Source organism: Panthera tigris, chromosome E1, assembly GCF_018350195.1.
Source record: "Panthera tigris isolate Pti1 chromosome E1, P.tigris_Pti1_mat1.1, whole genome shotgun sequence".
Lineage (NCBI taxonomy): Eukaryota > Metazoa > Chordata > Mammalia > Carnivora > Felidae > Panthera > Panthera tigris.
Window position 1 is genome coordinate 48,610,227 of NC_056673.1, and position 18,406 is coordinate 48,628,632.

Sequence of the window (18,406 nt, forward strand, 5' to 3'; positions counted from 1 at the left end):
CTAAAGCACTCAGAATTGCATCTGGCACACTGAAAGTACTCAATAAATGTTTGCTAGTAGTAACATTATCAGCCTTGTAAATAGAGCAAACAACAGATTAAAGTTTTCTGTGACTTTATTCAAGTAACGATTCTGCTTGGTATGATGATTTTTAAATTCAAGATAATGGGTTTAAGAATGCAGGATAGTAGTATTTTCCTGATTCATAGTCTCATTCATAAGTGAGGTAATTTCAGATTTTCCAAGAGCTCATTTACTTAGATTCAGTGAAATAAAAACAAAGGAATAGCAGACAGGAAGTAGAAATGTCTGGTCCTCAGTTGAAGGTGGAAAATACAGCATGCTGGGTTTAAAAAGGGATGTGATAGGGGTGATCACAGGGCAGTCTCGTTCACCCACAGTTCTCTGCCGTCTACAGCCCAGCCTCCAATAGAGGGTGACCATCAGATATGAAAAGTGAAGTGGGGGCAGGGGAGTCCAGAGGAACAGTGAGGTTTAACCCAAGAGCTGATGTGCTTGGCCTTCACCACCAGTGTACTTGAAACTGAGGAGTGATGGCCCCATGAAACTATTCTTCAAAGAACTGCATGAAAGGGAACACACCGTGTTCTCACGAACATCAGTCGTCATTAGTACCAAAACCTATCCCAGTGAAGCTCCTGCATCGAAGAAAAAGGAAATCATGTGGGCATTGAAGCAAAGAAAGAAAGTCACGTTCAACATAGAAAACAAATCAGCCTGCCTTCAGACTTCGCCATAGGTGCATGCGATGCCAGAAGACCTTAAAGAGAACCGTCTCCAGGGTTCCGAGGGAAAGGAAGTGGGGTTGGGCACTCTTATACCCAGCCCTGTTGTCTTTCAAACGTAGACACTCCAAACAAACAAGGGTACAAGAAAGCACGCAGGAATCCCTTTTAAGAGTAGCAGCTCAGAATTTCAGAGCCAGTGTTGAATGATAGAAAAATAAGTCAATAGAGTAGCTTGTGGATCCTCAACAAATGTTGCCCCTGAGATCTGTGTTATAAAGTACGTGTTTTGCTTTGCCTGTGCCTTTCGTTTGATGTAACTATTGAACTTAAGTCCAAGAAGAGAAGGTGGGAAAGATCAAATACTGCATCCCTGGGAGAGATTATTTTTCGTTATTTCTGTTTTTAGGTGTAAATCACAAGATTATAACATAGGTCAAAAAACGCTTTGCCAAAAATGGAAAAATCCCGTTCTAGAACCTTTGCTGTGCAATTTTAGTGGGCAGTGAAAAGAACTGTTAGAACACATCTCTTAATCCAGTTTAATGTAAGAAAAGGTGGAAGTCGAAGGCTGGTGATTTTAAAGTATCTTCAGTAAGTCCATAGACGTGTCTAACTGAGCCCAGGTGCATGTATTTTCATAGCATATTCCCTTCTTTCCAGATGCGTCCAGTGAATCATTTATGGGATACCCTGCCGTTCAGCTTTAATATTCCGTTAAGTTAAACACAGCGCGTGCAACGGGTTTTTGTTTTTGTTTTTGTTTTTTAATTCTGTTGCATCTCAGATTAGGAGGAAGAGAGATAAATGTAGCTGGAGAAAGACACCGAGACAGACACACTCGCATTCGTGCTCACCCTCTTGTACCTCTTTACCCTGCGCAGGTGCATCCCTCCAAAGACTCTCCTTCCGCCTGTCTCACTGTGTTGAGACCTGGAGACCCGGCAGTGTAGATCCTCTTTCATTCCCATCTTCATAGTCCTATGGATTATATCGAGCGCCCAGGTGCCCAGCCAGGTTGAAGAAGTGCCTTAATCCACGCAACACCGCACCACACGTTGTCCCCAGATCACAGTGTGTCGTGATCACAGTCCACATCCCGAGCAAGAGAAGATTAGCATAGCGTGTCTATCCTGAGTGGCGAGGAGAGAACAGGTGGTTTCCTTATCAAGCGCTATCAATTGTGTTAATGGGGATTTTAAAGAAATAAAGTGTTTCAGGGACTTCTCTCCCGGACTCAGAAGGGCAGACTGAATGCCTTTTTTGGTTTGTAACTCTTGTTTCCTCTCATTTCATCTTTACGGACCACGTGTCACAAACTTAGCTTTGTGATACATCGATATTCTCCCGGGATTCCTGAAATTTGAAACGATCATTGCCGTGGAGACGTTGATAAGCTTTCTTTTTTTTTTTTTTCCCCACTTCAGATAACTTATATACGGCAAGAATATGAAACAAAATTCAAAGGATTGATGCCAGCATCTCTAAGGCAAGAGCTTGAAGACACCATTTCCTCCCTCAAGTCACAGGTAATTACTAGAATCAAGGCCTTTCCTAAGGGTTCAGGTGATGTGTGTATCCCGAAAACAGACCTTACAGATAAGTTTAATTTGGAATTGACTGCTGAAAAGTAATATCATATCCTAGCATAACGTGCAACTCAGGATGAATCGGTTTTTGGTTTGAGGTTTGTTTTTGCTTTTTTGTTTTGTTTTTGTTTTTGGTTTTGTTTTTGTTTTTTGTTTTGTTTTGAGAATGTTTTCCTTACTGGTTTTGGAACTCACTGTCTCGATAAGATTCTCTTAAAAGCACCGTGAAATTGAAAAGTTCAGTTATGGTTACTTTTACTCATTTACAGTCACATTCTAGTACGGCCTCACCCTTTTTATTCTTGGTACCAGGCCCCAAATGCCATCCCTTGGCACATTGTTGATTTCTGACTGTGAAAGAGCAGAGAAACAGAAACCATGGTTAAATGAGAAGCATTTTTATTCTGCTGTGTTTTATGTGGTTGTTAGACAGAACAAGATGCATTTTAAATTCCAAGCAGAATAATGACAAGGTATTCAAACAATTCAGTTAAATATTTCTTGCTGAAATGTGTATTTCTTGCTGAGATGTGTAGTTCTTGGTAGAGTTTATGAAATACGAGAGATATGATTGATGTAAATTTAGATGCTCAAAATAATTCAACAACTTCCAATGTGAGTTTTTTCCACGTACTTCTGTAAACACGTTTTATGTGTCGCCAGGCCAATGAGCTTGTTATACTCTAACAGGGGAAAGAAACCACACATTCCCACTCATACACTCAGAAATTTAAAACGTCCTGTTTTAATTTACGACAATCGCATTGCCTTCACGTGTCTAAGAATCCTTGTAGGGCGGAGAATGGCGAAAAACAATAGCGAGGACCCACAGTAGTCAAAACCATCTTGAAAAAGTCAGAATGAATTTGGAGGACTCACGCTTCCCAATTTCAAAATTCACGACGAGGCTGTGATAATCAAGACAGTGTAACATTGGCAAAGGGATAGACACAGAGGTGAATGAAATGGAATTGAGAGTCCGGGGTGGGGGGGGAAACCTTCTATTTTTGGTCAGTTAATTTTCAAGTGTTGCAGGACGGTTCCACTGAGGGACAAATAGAACAGTGCAGGGGCAGTCAGATAATTCCCATGGAAAAAAGAATGAAGTTGGAGTCCTTCCTCACGTGTTTTCCACAGGGAAACTCAGAGAAGAAAACTCTAAGAAGAAATCTTCTTAGATGAAGGAGAAAATCCTTGTGCATTGGGCAGGTGGGAGTTTTTTAGCTATGACACCAAAAACAACCAACCAGATGAACTGGACTTTACAAAATTTAAAACTTCGTATGTCAAAAGGCAACAAGAGGCAGAAACCAAAGAGACATACCATGGAATAGGAGAAAATATTTGCAAATCGTGTCTCTGTTAAGAAATGGAAAAAAAAGGAAAACGTACTTTTTTTCCGGAAAAGCTCCAGCTCCATCAGAGAAAGAGATCTTTGCTCTCTGTGCCGAGAGTACTGCTGGTCACATAGTGAGCGCTCGATAAATGTATTTATGAAATAACGATTTTGATAATGATAGTCACATTCACTTTTTTGTAATATGTGAGACAGAGCATAGGGCAAATTTTAGCCTCCCCACATGCATTCCCCTCAGTAAAAAGCCTCTTCTCTGAAAATGAAATGTTCATTGCATCATTCCATACATGTGCTTCCGTTGGCCATTGCTTCCGCCGGCCATTGCTTCCTTCCGCCATTGCTTCCGTCGGCCATTGCTACCGTCGGCCATTGCTACCGTCGGCCATTGCTTCCTTCGGCCATTGCTACCGTCAGCTAAGTGTTGCCTTGTTTGCTTCTACACAGAAAAATAAGTACCGTAGGAAAGTGTTGACATAGAAAGGTTTAAGTCATCTTTATTTGCGTGAAAAGCTCCCCTTGAAGTGTGGTTTACCCATTAACTTTGTAGGAGAGCTTCCATAGGGTCAGCTATGTAGGACCTGGCACCTTCAGAGGAGGGTTTTGTTGTGTTTTTCGTTTTTTAGTTTTGGGGTTTTTTGGGTTTTTTTTTTTTAGAAAAAAGAAAGAAAGAAATCTGATATCCACCTGCAGGGCTTCTGTTATCATTCATATCATTTCACTGTAATAAAAGCCACTTCAGCCTCCTAAAACTGGATGTTGACCCAGAAAGGGAGTGCTGCCAGCTGCGTTAGGGCCTCAGAATTGGCAGCTGCATGGGGGAGTCACAGGCCATATAGTGAGCAAATTTAGTTTGAAAGCACAGGTGCCTGTGTTTTCTGAAAATTGTTGGAATTCCAGTGGCAAAGCACGGCGGGGGGGAGGGAAGCCGAATCAGTGTAATCCTTGCATCTGTCAACATTATCAATTGTCCCATGGGTCTTTTGAGCAATTGGACAGAACTAAGACCGGGCTGATACTATAAGTAAGCAAAACCGAGGGGACCCCTTGGATATGTACCCATTTCGAAAAACTGTGCTTCCCTCTCTTGCAAAGCACGTTTGCTCTTCTGCCAGCTGTATCCTCTTGCCTGTGTTTCAGAACCAACCGTTGCCATGGTTTCAGTTCAGACCAAAGAGGCAAGAGTAAACAATTCCGAAATGATCAAATACTGTTGAGTCTTGATTACATCAAGCCATAGAGGTTACCCCCAGACCGTTTCTATGTGGCCGTGTAAGGTGCTTTTGAATTTATACGTGATATAGGTATCTTTAGTGGTATATAGAAATGTATGCTTCAAAAAAAAAAAAAACAAAACCAAATCACTTTGTAGAGATCTGATTTAAGAGCCTATGCTAAGCCACCAGTTTCCTCTAGCCCTCAGCCCCCCTGGGAGTGGGAGCGGGAGGTGGTACCGGCTGTGAGCTCTGCACGAGGCAGTTTCTATCAGTCATTTCACGTTATCCTCATAACCTTGGCAAGGAGCTGTCATTAATCCCATTTCACAGATGAGGCATCAAGAGCTTAAGTAACTTTCCTAGAGCCATAGAGGCCAAGCCAGGAGTTGAACCCAAGGTGGCCCAACTTCAGACGAAGCTTAGGCCCTTTCCACTACAAAATATTGTCTCTCCAAACTCAGGGAATCCCCAGGATGGCTGGAGGTTTCCAGAAGACGGTCGTTTTCTTTCTACCCACTCATCCATTCCTTAAATACTAGTGAATACCAGGTTCATGCCCAGCCCTGTGAAAAGAGACTGGGGACACAGAGACGAAGAAACATCCTCCCTAACCCAGAAGAGCTCTCAGGTTGGGGTGGGGGGAGAGATATGAAAACCCAAACCCACAAGGCTATGCTAATAATGGAGCTGTTGACGATCTTGCCTGGGATGCGGTGGGCAGCTGGGGAGGAGTCGAGGAAGTCGGTAGGGGCAGTGACATTTGAACCGAATAGCGGGGGACAAATAGGAGAGGGTGAGCCAAGCTTTCCAAAGGGAGAGGAGGCCCCACGCCAAAGGGCAAAAGGGTGGGGAAGACATAGTGGGTGGGGAGGGGTGGGGGAGGACGGGAAGAGAGGTGGAGCCTCGAAGAGAGGCCGGGGCCAGGTCCCGAAGGCTCTGCGACAGGAGTTCAGATGGATTCTGTGGTCTCTGATGGATTTTCAGGAGGGATGCAGTGTGACCAGACATTAAAAACGCAACATTGACATGCAATGAATCTTCCGCATTTGAGCCAGGCAACTGCCAGAACTGAATAAAATTTGACCACGTTAGTTGCACACTACTGCCACGGAAGCCATATTCACCTCTGCTCACACACGGTGTCTTTTTCTAGGTTAATTTTCTGCAAAAGCGAGCGTCCATCCTTCAGGAAGAACTGACGACCTACCAAGGGAGAAGGTACAGCCCATGCTCCAAATGCCTGCTGATTAGTTTGTATTATTTGCCCCTGGGAGTCAGTCCCCCTGGCTTGACGTTAAGGTCCTTATTGAAATGCTTAAACGTGGGGGTGCCTGGGTGGCTCAGGTCATGGTCTCATGGTTCGTGGGTTCAAGCCCCGCATCCGGCTCTGTGCTGACAGCTCAGAGCCTGGTGCCTGCTTCGGAATCTGTGTCTCCTTCTCTGTCTCTACCCCTCCCCTGCTTGCGCGCTCTCTCTCTCTCTCTCTCTCAAAAATGAATAAACACTTAAGTAAGTAAGTAAATAAATACAATGCTTACACATAATATCCATTTGTGGGGGGGGGGGGAACTTATTTCTAGTAAATAGCCTGTCTTCGAGAAGCCGCCCACTCCTTGTAATCACGGTGCTTAGTCAGTACGATCAGAACAAACTGAGAGAATCTGCAGGTGCCTGACAAGCCTGGGCCTCACCTGCATAGTCATGACAAGACATTGTCTTGAAGCCCGGTTGCAGGGTTAAGGGGACCAGCTTTCTTTTAAGATGACGCAATTCTTAGCATGGCGGCCCACATCTTCAAAGCCCCGTGTGCCCTGGGGGTTTGGCGCTCCTGCAGATGTTCTCTAGACCAAAATAGATAAACGGCTGGGTGGTGTGGCAACACTGTGACTTCACCGTGTGCTTCTCAAGGGTGCCTTTTCAGTCCACGGTTCCCAGCAACGTCTCTGACATAGATCATGTAGCTGTCTTTCCAACAGCTTCCCTCTTCGTGCAGTGAAAGGCCGAATTACTTATTTGGCAGTGAATTAAAAGTTAAAGACTTTGTGAATCATTCACTTTTCAAAAGATTCTGTTGCCTGGTGCAGATGGGATTTGATCGTTTCTGGGCATAAGTGAGGAAATTTCGATATCAAGTATCCTTTTTCTTAATAAGCTTTTTAAAAATGTTTATTTATTTATTTTTGAGAGGAGAGAGAGAGAGAGAGCACGCGAGCGAGGCAGGGGCAGAGGATCCAAAGTGGGCTCCATGTTGACCGCAGAGAGCCCGACATGGGGCTCGAACTCATGAACCGGTGGATCATGCCAGGAGCCGAAGTCAGACGCTCAACCGACTGAGCCCCCCGGGCGCCCCTCTATTCAGCTCTAACCTCTGGCCAGCTCCTCCTGAGTTAGAACATATTTTATCTGTGGCATGCCCATCAGACCTGCAGAAAGTCACAACTGAGACTTTTGACTTTCAGGTAACCGCACGGAGGCTTAAAGGTGGCAGACGCACCCGGGCTTATACTGTGGACTTCTTCCAGCAGGTTTGAAGATTTGGATGTTGTAGAATAAACTGTGAGATCAGTGAACGTTTTTTAATCCTTAAATGTAATTAAGATCATAAACACGTGCAGCACTCGGACGCTACGGGGTGGTTTTTATTTGTGTCTGCCTAAGTTATTTTTTTTTTTTAACCTTTCTTTATTTCTGATTTCCATATTTGCATGCATTTGAGCGTGGACTGAGAGTTGCTTCTGCGGGGAAAACAAATGATGGCTCATAAGATGCCTCGTTGACACGTTTGCGTAGGATTTTACCAGTCGCGAACGATCAACATCACTTTTGTAGTGTCGCGTCCCAAATTTGAACATGCTTCCCTTGTTTTCATGTTCATGTATGATTAAAACATTATATTTTGTACTTATCAGTTTTATTTCTACTTTTCATTGCACATCATTTGCTACAATAAGTGTGATACATCCATGGTATTTTTCCCCTGGACGATAACTGCCGATCTCAAATTGTACTCTGGGGGGAAATCCCTTATGTCATGTCAGAGATCAAATCCATAAGCAGTGCGTTTATTTAGAATAACAGTCACTGGATCATCTGACACCCGTGCAAGTAGGTGTCCTGTTGGTCTCCAGAGGCAGAACAGTTTAAGGGTTTTATGTAGTAGCTCTGGTCTTCTCGTTACTGACTCTGACTTCTCGTTACTGACTGTGGTTGCTGTTTTCATTCTGATATCAGTTGGTATTCCTTAAGAAAGCCTAAAAATGCAGGGGTGCATCACAGGGACCCGCCAAACGCTGGCGAGTGATGGCGGGTGCGCTGCGATTGGTCCCGTTGTCCTCTGAGAATACGGTGTTGTTCCCATGCTTGGGTGTTTGTCTCCAACTGGTGCCAGGAAGCAGTTCTATGTTGATTGGTCAACCCCATTGGCCAAGGAAATTTTGAATTGCACTGGACAGACGGATGCTCCGGGTTCTTCTGACCGCATTGTGGCGTGTGCCACAGGCCCTTCGAGACACTCAAACTCTGGACCGCCGCCGGGGCCATAATCATCCGGTTTACCGTAAAAGGACAGGACAGAACATTTTTGTACACTTTTTCAAAATTCTTTTCTGTTTCCCATACCCATCTGTGTTGTTTGCTGCCTAGGGATTAATTACCCTTTTTTGCACTGTAATGGAGACCCAGAGATGATGAGGAAGTAATAGGTTTTACAGCCACTACCAAAGCCAGGGCCAGGATTGGCATAAACGCCGACTTGTGGTGACCATCGATAGAAAGCCTTGCCTTTCTGGGGTGCCTGGGTGGCTCAATGGGTTGAGCCTCTGACTTCGGCTCAGGTCATGATCTCGCGGTTTGTGGGTTCGAGCCCCGCATCAGGCTCTGTGCTACAGCTCGGAGCCTAGAACCTGCTTCGGATTCTGTGTCTCCCCTCTCTCTGCCCCTCCCTCGCTGGCGCTCTGTCTCTCTCAAAAATAAATCAACATTTTTTTTAATTAAAAAAAAGAAAGAAAGAAAGAAAGCAAGCAAGCCTTGCCTTCCTGCTCTAGCTCACCTCTGCCTGGTAATGTCTGCCCTGATGCCTCTTCTGGGAATAGAGGACTGTCCTTTGAAAGCTGAGGTCTTTCTTGCATCTACAATAAATTACGGCATTGGCTTGAAAAATATTCAGGAAAAAGCAAAACTGAAGCAGATGCTATTAGAAGCACCTAACGAATGAGGACAGTTAGTGCTCAGCCTCTGATTTAGTGCTCAAAAGGGAAAGATTAAGGCTATGTGATTAATTTTAAGTGCTTCTCTACAGACCGTGAAAACAAGTCGAAGCCGAACAGATTTCATTAGGAAGGTTATTAGCTGCCTGAAGTGAAAATGCTTTGTGAACTGTATGGTGTGCTGGAATTGGAGCTCCCACTCCGGAATATTTGTTTTCCATGAGTACATATCAGTAGGTGTTTTGGAAAGTTGCCTGCTATTCTTTCTTTTCCTTATTTCAGGGGTTATGAAATTACAAACACTGGTGAACCTTTGACATCACCCAGATCTCGTTCCCTTCTGATGCGTGTCACATACGTTTGGGAGTGAGTGTGCTGAAACTCTAGGTCGGTTTGATCGTATGTGATAGGAGTAGATGGCCGACACTAATGTTTCTGTGAACGTTCTCCAATAAAGGAAGAGAAAGAAAAATTGCGCCTGGCACGTTTAGAATTCCTTACTGAATTGAGCACTGAGTCTATACATGGCTACTGGGAGAGAAAGCAAGTGCTCAGGAAATAAATTATACACATCACGCCTTATAAAATCATCTAAGATCTCATCCCCTCTTTTATCTGGCGGAAGATCGATTGTTCATCGCGAGTACCTAATTTAGTTACCTTTCAAGTTATTATTCTTGGCTACTGCACCGTAGCCATCCACCTGTGCTTTTGACGTGTCAGCGTGCAATCATGAACAGGTAGTGGGTGATAAGGCAGTGGGGACAACCAAGCAGAAGGAAAGCATGGTGTTCTTGGTGCATGTTTGCACCCCGCCAGAGGGTCGGGCAGGAGAAGGGTTAACGCGAAGGCCGGCCGTCAGTCATCGGCACATGTCATGGTTTTGTTCAGGCTCCACCGTTTCTGCGTCACCAGGCAGTGAGCCCTTTCAGGGGTCTGACCCCTGATTTTGCAACCTCCCCACTCAACAATCAGCTCCTCGGAGGGCAGCCATCCAGGGGCACAAAGGAGGACAGAGAATGGGTCGACTTGCTCCATAGTTTGTACAAAAGAACCGGCCGTGACTCCAGGGAAATCGCTCCGATTCAAACGATACCCTGTCATGTCACACAGTAACAGCGAATTCCTCAGAAACGGGCATATGCCTGCAGTCGTGAGCAACCTCATTAAAGAAAGTGCAGACAGAAGAAACTATGAGTTTGAATTAACAATTAACAGCTCTCTTATTGAAGTGTATCACCATCCACGGCACGCGGTGGTGTTTCAGCTTTCTTTCTAAGAGTAAAAAGGGAAGGAAAAACATCAAAAATGGCTGGAGAAAAGTTTCAGAACACAAGGTCATTTTAATTCATAGTTTCCTTAAAAGCGCCATCCGTTCTGAGCTTTCATATTTTGTTCAGAAAGGTCGTCTCTTTTAAGCCTTGTCATTAAAGACAGTTTGCTCTTTAAAGTGAATTATCAAAGTGTGTAGAAATTGCGAGTTACTGAAACTAAAATGCATGATCAATTTTAAGTCTGCTAACTAAAGCTCACTTAAAATTGGATGTGCTTTTGTCCTGGCAGACCCTTTGATAAAACCAAAAAAAGATACATGGTTGGTCAATTCAAAGGAGGAAAAGAAGATAATTAGAGAAAACCTCTTTTCAGCTGTTGAAGTGGTTCTTGGATTTGGAGACCCAATGGGCAAACAGTGGCACAGGCGGGAATGGTCCTTGAAAGGTAAAAACCGAACATCACACATTTTGACTGGTATTGACGTTCTTCACTGTACTGTTTGCAGAACTGAGTCAGACTTCAGATCCTACCATTTAGCTCTGTCATGGAGGAAGAGAGGTGGGATTTGGAACCTAAGACTAAAGGAATTGAGAACTCTGGATCCCTGACCAATGTCTAGGTCACTTGAACATTCATTCTCCCAGATATTTCAGTTTTAAGCAAGCATTTCCATCAGGCAAGTGTTTTAAGACCACAGGCCCAAGATGTCACTCTAGACTCTGCTGTCTTTAGAACTGACCTTAGTCTAGACGTCAGGCTAATAAATACCCTTGTATCCTCTTTGGGAGTCTACCATTTAGGAGAAGTCTCCTGGAAAACAGCTAGCTGGACACAAGGACCTGATGAGCGAGTAGAAAGACAAGGCTACCTAATGAGAAGCCCAATATATTTAATTAGCTGAATGTGTTCACGTAAGTGAGACCACGTCGTCCATACCCCTTAACTTCAGGTAGGAAAGGAAATGAGTTCATAGGTGGAGTCTACCAATTAGCATTGTTTCCCTATGTAATTCCCTTCCCCTGTCTGGGCCTCACTTTGGCAGTCTGCAACACGAAGGGGTAGAGCGACATTTCCCAAACCCCAACATTTCACTCCTATAATTCAGGGTTTCCCACACGAGTATTCTATCAAGCTCTGTTCTGTATGACTTGTCTTGACGTATACAGATGTCATATTTAGGAAACGTGGCATGCCGTATCCCCCTCTTGAAGGTTCACGTTCATATCACCCACTCAGTCAGTCATCCGTCTAATAAATGCTGAGTACCTACTATGTGCTAGACGGCACATTAGCCACCTCCAAAGTTAGTGGCTTAACGGCAACGTAGCATCTCTCTGGGTGAAGAGGGTTGACCAGGCTCAGCAGGGCCGTTCTCACTTGGGTTTCAAGCAGGTGCCGTCAGATGTCAGCCGGGTTACCACCACGGGAGGCTCAGAGGGCTGGAACCCATGATGAATCGCTCACAGGGTGGCCGTCAGGAGCCCCCAAGAGCAAGCCCCACGAGAGACCAGACGTGGAAGCCACGAGCCACGGGCCCAGGAATAGCGCAGCGTCTCTTCTACTGAACTTTGTCCGAGACAGAGCCCACCCAGAGTCAAGGGTAGCGGACGCAGCAATGTCAAGGGATCTGTGGCTGTCTGTGGCCTGCCACACCCTTGGATAAAGCGACCTATCTGTCTTTGACCTGGAATGCCTCCTTAAACAAATTGACCCGTGGAAGACTTTCTCTGTAGTGCACCTATTTTATCGACCAGGGTTCTGCGAGACACTGAGAAGAGCCCAAATCTAGGTGGTTACTAAAAAGTTTCTTCCTGTGCAACATTCTGTTGGTCTGCACTTTATTTCTACAATCACAGGTGACACAAAATTTGGGAAGCCCTGAGTTAACGAGTATTCACTGAGTCCGTGCCTTCCTCTGTGATTCTTTGAAAAGGTGATAGTGGCCACAGTTTGAATGTTTCTCTCAACTCTTCTCTGTTCGGGGCTTGGTACGCATTGTTTGCTATAATTATCTTAGCAAATGTATTATTATAAAGGTCCGCCGAAACACGTACCCTGTGCTTAGCGTGGTTTTCCCTTCTTTCGTGGAAATATCAGGCGCATGGAAGGGTGTGGTCTTGATGAGCCTGTGAGGGAGAATTCCCTGAACCACAGAGCACTCAGAAACTACTCAACTAATCATCCAGATAAACAAATGAATCAGCCTCCTAATTGCCCCGTTAGCTTTCTCACCACTGCCGGGTTATCTCGATTCCTGCCACTTATCCCAGCTCCCAGATCTCACCGTCGGAGTCTGAACCCGGGTGGGGGAGGCGAACGTGTAACTGAAGCCAAGTTACCATTCCTCTGCCTTCTAACTCCAGATCTTACCAAACACTGCAGTTGATGGATCGGTCCGACCTGGTGATCGGCTTGTGTTTCGGAAACATCAGAAGCGTTGGTTTGCCCGGAGTTCAGCTCTGTTCAGCAAGCAGAGCCTGACACAGTAAGGGGGGAAAGGAAACTAGAAAAGACATCGTCTCCCCAGGAAGAGGAAGTCTTTTCCTAACAGGGCGGTAGAGAGTCCCGAACGTCTTGCGCTTCTTGCAGACATCGACTTGACATCGACAAAGATGTCTCAGAAGCGAGTCTGCGTTCCCCGGTTTGGCTTCACGCACGTTGACTGAAGCTGTCACTTACCTGACATCAGCCCTGATGTTGCTCTTCAAGTTCCCTGCAAAGTCAGGTTGCAGTCCAGCGTCCCGCGAACGTCTCGTGTTTCCCAGCTACTGCAGTGTCACAATCCTGTGTGCAATCCTTGTCAGAACTGATAATGCGGCCCATTACATACCATTGTGTTTGTAATAAAAATATTTATCCAAACCGGGTGCGGTGGTTACCGCGTGAAGCCTGGGCCACGACTGCCGCTTCGTGTCACCACCTGCTCCTTCCCAGAGTTAAGGATCTGGTCGCCGCTTTCTGCCTAGAGTGGTATTTCTGACGATGTTAGGGAACCTTTGTCTGACTGAGTTCCCACTTGTGTTATCTGATTGTCTTCTTCGGTATTTTTATTGATGCATTTGGGCAGGTGAGTTTGGAAGCTGCTGGAATACAAATTGGGTTGATCGGAGGAATTTTTTTTTCTTTCAAAATCATTTCTGCGATATTATTTGGGGTGTGTGTGTGTGTGTGTGTGTGTGTGTGTGTGTGGAGTTTTTTTTTTCTAATTGGCTAATTAAGACAGCAAACCCAAGTCGACCACCTACTGCTGGCCCCTGCTATCAGGCGCTTTCCCTCTGACCATCTAATGGTCACCGTCTCTGCCTTTTTATTGGTAAAGGAGAAAGATTAATTGGCCTCATCTCTCTCTTGCATTGTAATTATTGTGTCTCCGTGGCATCACCTCTAATGTACGAGGGACATTTTTACTTCACGCAAGCTCTACATCGAGCTCAGCCCTTCAAAACTTGAATGCTTTTGCTCCCAAATTAAGTACCCTGCAGACCTTTGCTGAGTGCCTCGTCTGTTTCAGATGAGACACGCAAAGATAAGTAAGATCTGCTCCTTGCCTGCAAAGGGCTTGTAACCCATAGGGGAAGATAAGACATCTAGAGGAAGGAAAAAACAACAACAACAACAACAACGATAAGACAGAGCATGATCTTTGTATAAGAGAAATGCCAAGTATTCTGGGAATTTGAAGGAAGTAGTAACATTTTGAAATCGCCCCTCAGGAGGAGGTGACATTTTAGTCTGGACGTTGGGGTAAGAGTAAGATTTCAGTCGAAGGCAATGTGGGTCGGGAGTTCTAGATGGAATCCTAGCCAAGAAAGTCCTTCACAGGCTCTACAATCACGTGCTGGGAGAAGAGTAGCGTGAGAGATTTAAAAGGTGTGTTGGGGGCGCCTGGGTGGCTCAGTCGGTTGAGCATCCGACTTCGGCTCAGGTCACGATCTCGTGGTTCGTGGGTTCAGGCCCCACGTCCGGCTCTGTGCTGACAGCCCGGCTTCGGATTCTCTGTCTCATTCTCTCCCTGGCTGCCTCCCTCTCTCTCTCCCTCAAATAAATAAACATTAACAAATAAATAGCTAAATAAAAGGAGTTGGAGGCAGATTATGGCAGCCAGACGGAAGTCAGTGACCACCGTCAGTGCTGAGCAGGCCTCCCAGCGCATGTGGTGAAGGGCCTCAGAGTCCAAGGGGTCTGGAGCCGGGCAAGTTGCTGAGTCTCTTGAATCTCTGTTTCCTCATCTCAGAAGGTGGAGGAAATGGTAGAAACACGATTGTGAAGGTTAACTGTGATAAGTGCATTTTAAAAGTCATGCAAAAAGACCTTCAATAAATGAAGGCTAAGTTTGTATTTTCTGCCAATCCTCAATAATTTCATGAGCTAAGTATGATTTATGCTGGAGGATATGGAGGCAAAGAGAAGCTTGGGAATTTGCCCGCGGCCTCACTTCTAATAAGTGAAGGGAGCAGAAGTTTGAACCCCTGTCCCTGTGATTCACTCTTTGCCCCTCCTCCTATATGGCATTGCCTCCACGGATGAGGAGAGGTCCGGACTTTATGTTCTAGAAAAACAGGGAGCAATTAGAGTGTTGAGCAAGGGAGTGACACCAGGAGAAACTGCTTCAGGAACACGTGTCCGGACGGCATGAGGCGGGGTAGTCTGAGGGTGGAGGCAGAGAAGAGGACAGGACGTGCGCGGGAGTCCCGAAAGTGCCACCACATCCCCAGGGAGAGGAGCATCTCTCTGTGAACAGAAAGTAGGTCAAAGATTCAGGAGCTACCGTGGCACCTGAATGAATAAGATGATTGTAAAGGAGAAAGAAACAAATGTAGGACCAAGGTTTCCAGCCTCAAGAGATGCGGGGCACCAGCTTTGGGAGTGGGGGTGACGAGTCTGGGCGTAGACACGCTCACTTCATCAGGTAGCTGGAAGCCTGGGTCAGGACCCAGGGATTAGTCAGTCAGGAACGCGTGGGTGAGAGTTGGTGCTGAGAGAGTTGATCGGGTCACCAAGAAGGGGAGAGGTTTGGGGGAATCCGAAGAGGAGATGGAGGGGGACAGGCGGGGACCAGAAGGGAGCACACAGTTGCACTGACAGCTGAAGAGGTGAAAAGTAGAGATAAGGAGAGGGCTGGCGGCAGGGTGAGGCACAGGGTGCTTAGTCCAGGACTGAGAAGATCCGAGGTTTGCCCCTGAGGACAGAGGCGGGAGGGGTGTGGATTAGAGGAGCCCTGTAAATTCCCTGGAGGTCCAAACTGGAGGGCGCGGTGCCTCTCAGACATCCACAACCCTGAGATAAGAGGGGGAGAGCCGGGTGCGGAGTTCTGAGGGCTCCTTGGGGATCGGAGGCCGGGTTTCCTCCTTCGATCCCAGATGGCAGCTGGCAGCTGGCAGCTGGCAAAGGTTCCCAGGACACCAACCCCGCAAACGCCCTGGAGCTGGCATAGGCCTGGCCATGCGGATGGGTGTCGGGGACGGTCTGCGGAAGTTTAGGGACGTTGTTTTGGAAAGTTCAGCTCTCCTGTCCTCACACGGTCTTCGCCGATCTGTCCATCTTGCAAAGTCACTGAATGAAGTTAGCCGTTTTTGCACACCGGCCCTTGGGATAAACCATGACGATAAAATTGATGACGTTTACTGTACGTTCAAATATTTTTTGTTTCTGGCCCCCACCGATAGGGACTTATTGTTGGTCTTCAGGCAATTTTATTTTTACAACAGCGACAACGAAAAGTCAACTTGAACTCGACATTCAGGTAGAACTTACAACCCAGAGTTAGAATACTTGATCACAAAATTACACTCTTTAATGTCCCATTCCCCGCCCTCCCCCCACCCTCCGCCCAAATCCCAAACAGTTAAGAAAACCGAGTGGATACGTTTTGAGGGTAAACAAGATTGCATTAAAAACTGAGCAAAATATAAGGGCAACAGAGGGAATTTAGAGTGGAAGACCACAAGATGAAACAACTTTTTAAAAAGGGAAATTAAACAGGGCGCCTGGGTGGCTCAGTCGGTTGAGTGTCTGACTTCCGCTCAGGTCATGATCTCGCGGTTCGTGAGTTTGAGCCCCACGTCAGGCTCTGTGCTGACAGCTCAGAGCCTGGAGCCCGCTTCGGATTCTGTGTCTCCCTTTCTCTGCCCCTTCCCTGCTCATGCTCTCTCTCTCTCTGTCTCTCAAAGATGAATAAACATTAAAAAAAATTTTTTTAAGGGAAATTAAACTTATTAATATTCTAGAAATATGGGTGAGACTTCCTTACTACCTAAAGCTATTTATTTATTTGTTTTTTGGGAGAGAGAGAGAGAGAGAGAGAGAGAGGATGACTGGGGAAGGGGCAGAGGGAGATGGAGGGAGAATCCTAAGCCATCTCCACGCCCAACACGCAGCCTGACATGGGGCTCAATCTCATGACCATGATAAGTTCATGACACGAGCCAAAATCAAGAGTTGGATGCTTATCCCACTATGCCACCCAGGAGCCCCCTAAAAGCATTTTGATGCCCTAAATTTCTTTAATAAATTTTGTAAATATTTACCCCACAATGTCTAAAAACCATAAATGTCTTCCTTTACTTACTTTGTAATAGGTTAGCACCAAAATTTCCTTCATGCCAATTAGCTCTGGATTTCTTTCCTCCACCCACTCCCCACCCTGCGCGCCCCCCCACCCCCCAACTCAAGCTACAAAAAAGAGAAATTGGAACCCAGTCTTGACTTTAGAGAATGTCAATATTTGTCTTGTCCGTTGCAGAGATCAGCCGTATAGACAGTGAGAGGGAGGTTTGTAGACATTGACTTGGGGTTTTTCTGCTGCCAGAAGTGATGCCACTTTTCTTCCAGATGGCATCAGCCAAAGGCAAACGGAGAAATGCCACGAGTCATTAGCAACTTGATTTTTGAATACTTACCACTCTGGATGGATAGGATGTGCTGTTCACCCAGGCACTTCAGGAACAACTCGAGAGGATCCCGACAATACTGAGGAAAGCGTTGAGTTGTGCTCCTAGAAATATGTGCAAAACTGGGAGTAGCATTTACCTCTGAGAGGAGTCTTTGAGCCAAAAACAAGTAAAGCCTTATTTCAGGTTGGCTTGACTGTAACACCATCTAAATAATTCCATTTTATATAAACTTAGATTTTATACTCTAATTCCTACTTGGTCATAATAGTTTTATCTGTGATTACACCCCCAAGGGTAGTTGAATTTTACATTATGCCTTCCGACCACAGGAAAGAGAAAGTATAATTCGACTGTGTCTTCAGGCGAGTTATTAAATATTTTATTGTGCAAGGATAGTTCACGATACTTTATTTAAGGCGAGAGCTTATACTGGTAGACAAATTTAATTTCTAACACTGGTGGAAATTGGCCTTTAGGCTACCTTCTTAAACTCTGTGTGCCTTACCTTCATTATCTAGATAAATAGACAAGGAATAATGACTATACGATTATCAAATTAGTGATGTGTTTAAGATCTAGAAGTCATACTGGAGAAATCATGTAGGCCATCTTGAGAGGGAAATGCCATCGACAGCGGCTGCGGACAGCAGTTTCACATTCAGCAGCTGGTCTTGGCACGCATCGCTGCCCTAAGGTCTTCTGTTCACCTGATTAAAACCGCGACTTACCACCAACACATGTATTCACTGTGGCCTAAATATGTCAGCTATACAGTCTACCACTCAAGGTCAAGGTTGGTAGTCATTCATCTGACTCCATCTGCCCCTTAGAAAAGAAAAACACACCCTCTTTGCGACACTCACTGGAAAAAAAAAATCATCAAGTTGGGGTGCCTGGGTGGCTCAGTTGGTAGAGCGTCCAAGTCTTGATCTCGGGATTGTGAGTTCAAGCCCCACGTTGGGTGTGGAGGCTACATTAAAAAAAAAAAAAAAAAATTCATCAAGTATTAAAGTGTTTTCAAAGCACATGTGATGTGTGGATTCTTGAATCAACAAAAGAATAAACAAAGGCCATAGTTTTGGAAATAAAGCATTTCACGAAAATGGAAGACACCAAAACGTGAAGCA

General features: G+C 45.4%; 1 protein-coding gene across 3 annotated transcripts in view; it reads left to right on the top strand.

Moving 5' to 3' along the window:
- The window catches only part of CEP112 (centrosomal protein 112), a 408,508-nt gene extending 400,979 nt beyond the window's left edge, over nt 1-7,529 (top strand). For all 3 annotated transcript variants that reach the window (XM_042967095.1, XM_042967096.1, XM_015535456.2), the window contains 3 exons: nt 2,174-2,275; nt 6,060-6,124; nt 7,366-7,529. In XM_042967095.1, coding sequence (XP_042823029.1) covers nt 2,174-2,275; nt 6,060-6,124; nt 7,366-7,369 — 171 coding nt within the window. In that variant the 3' untranslated portion in view covers nt 7,370-7,529. The remainder of the gene's footprint in view (nt 1-2,173; nt 2,276-6,059; nt 6,125-7,365) is intronic.
- Nucleotides 7,530-18,406: the final 10,877 nt, after the last annotated feature.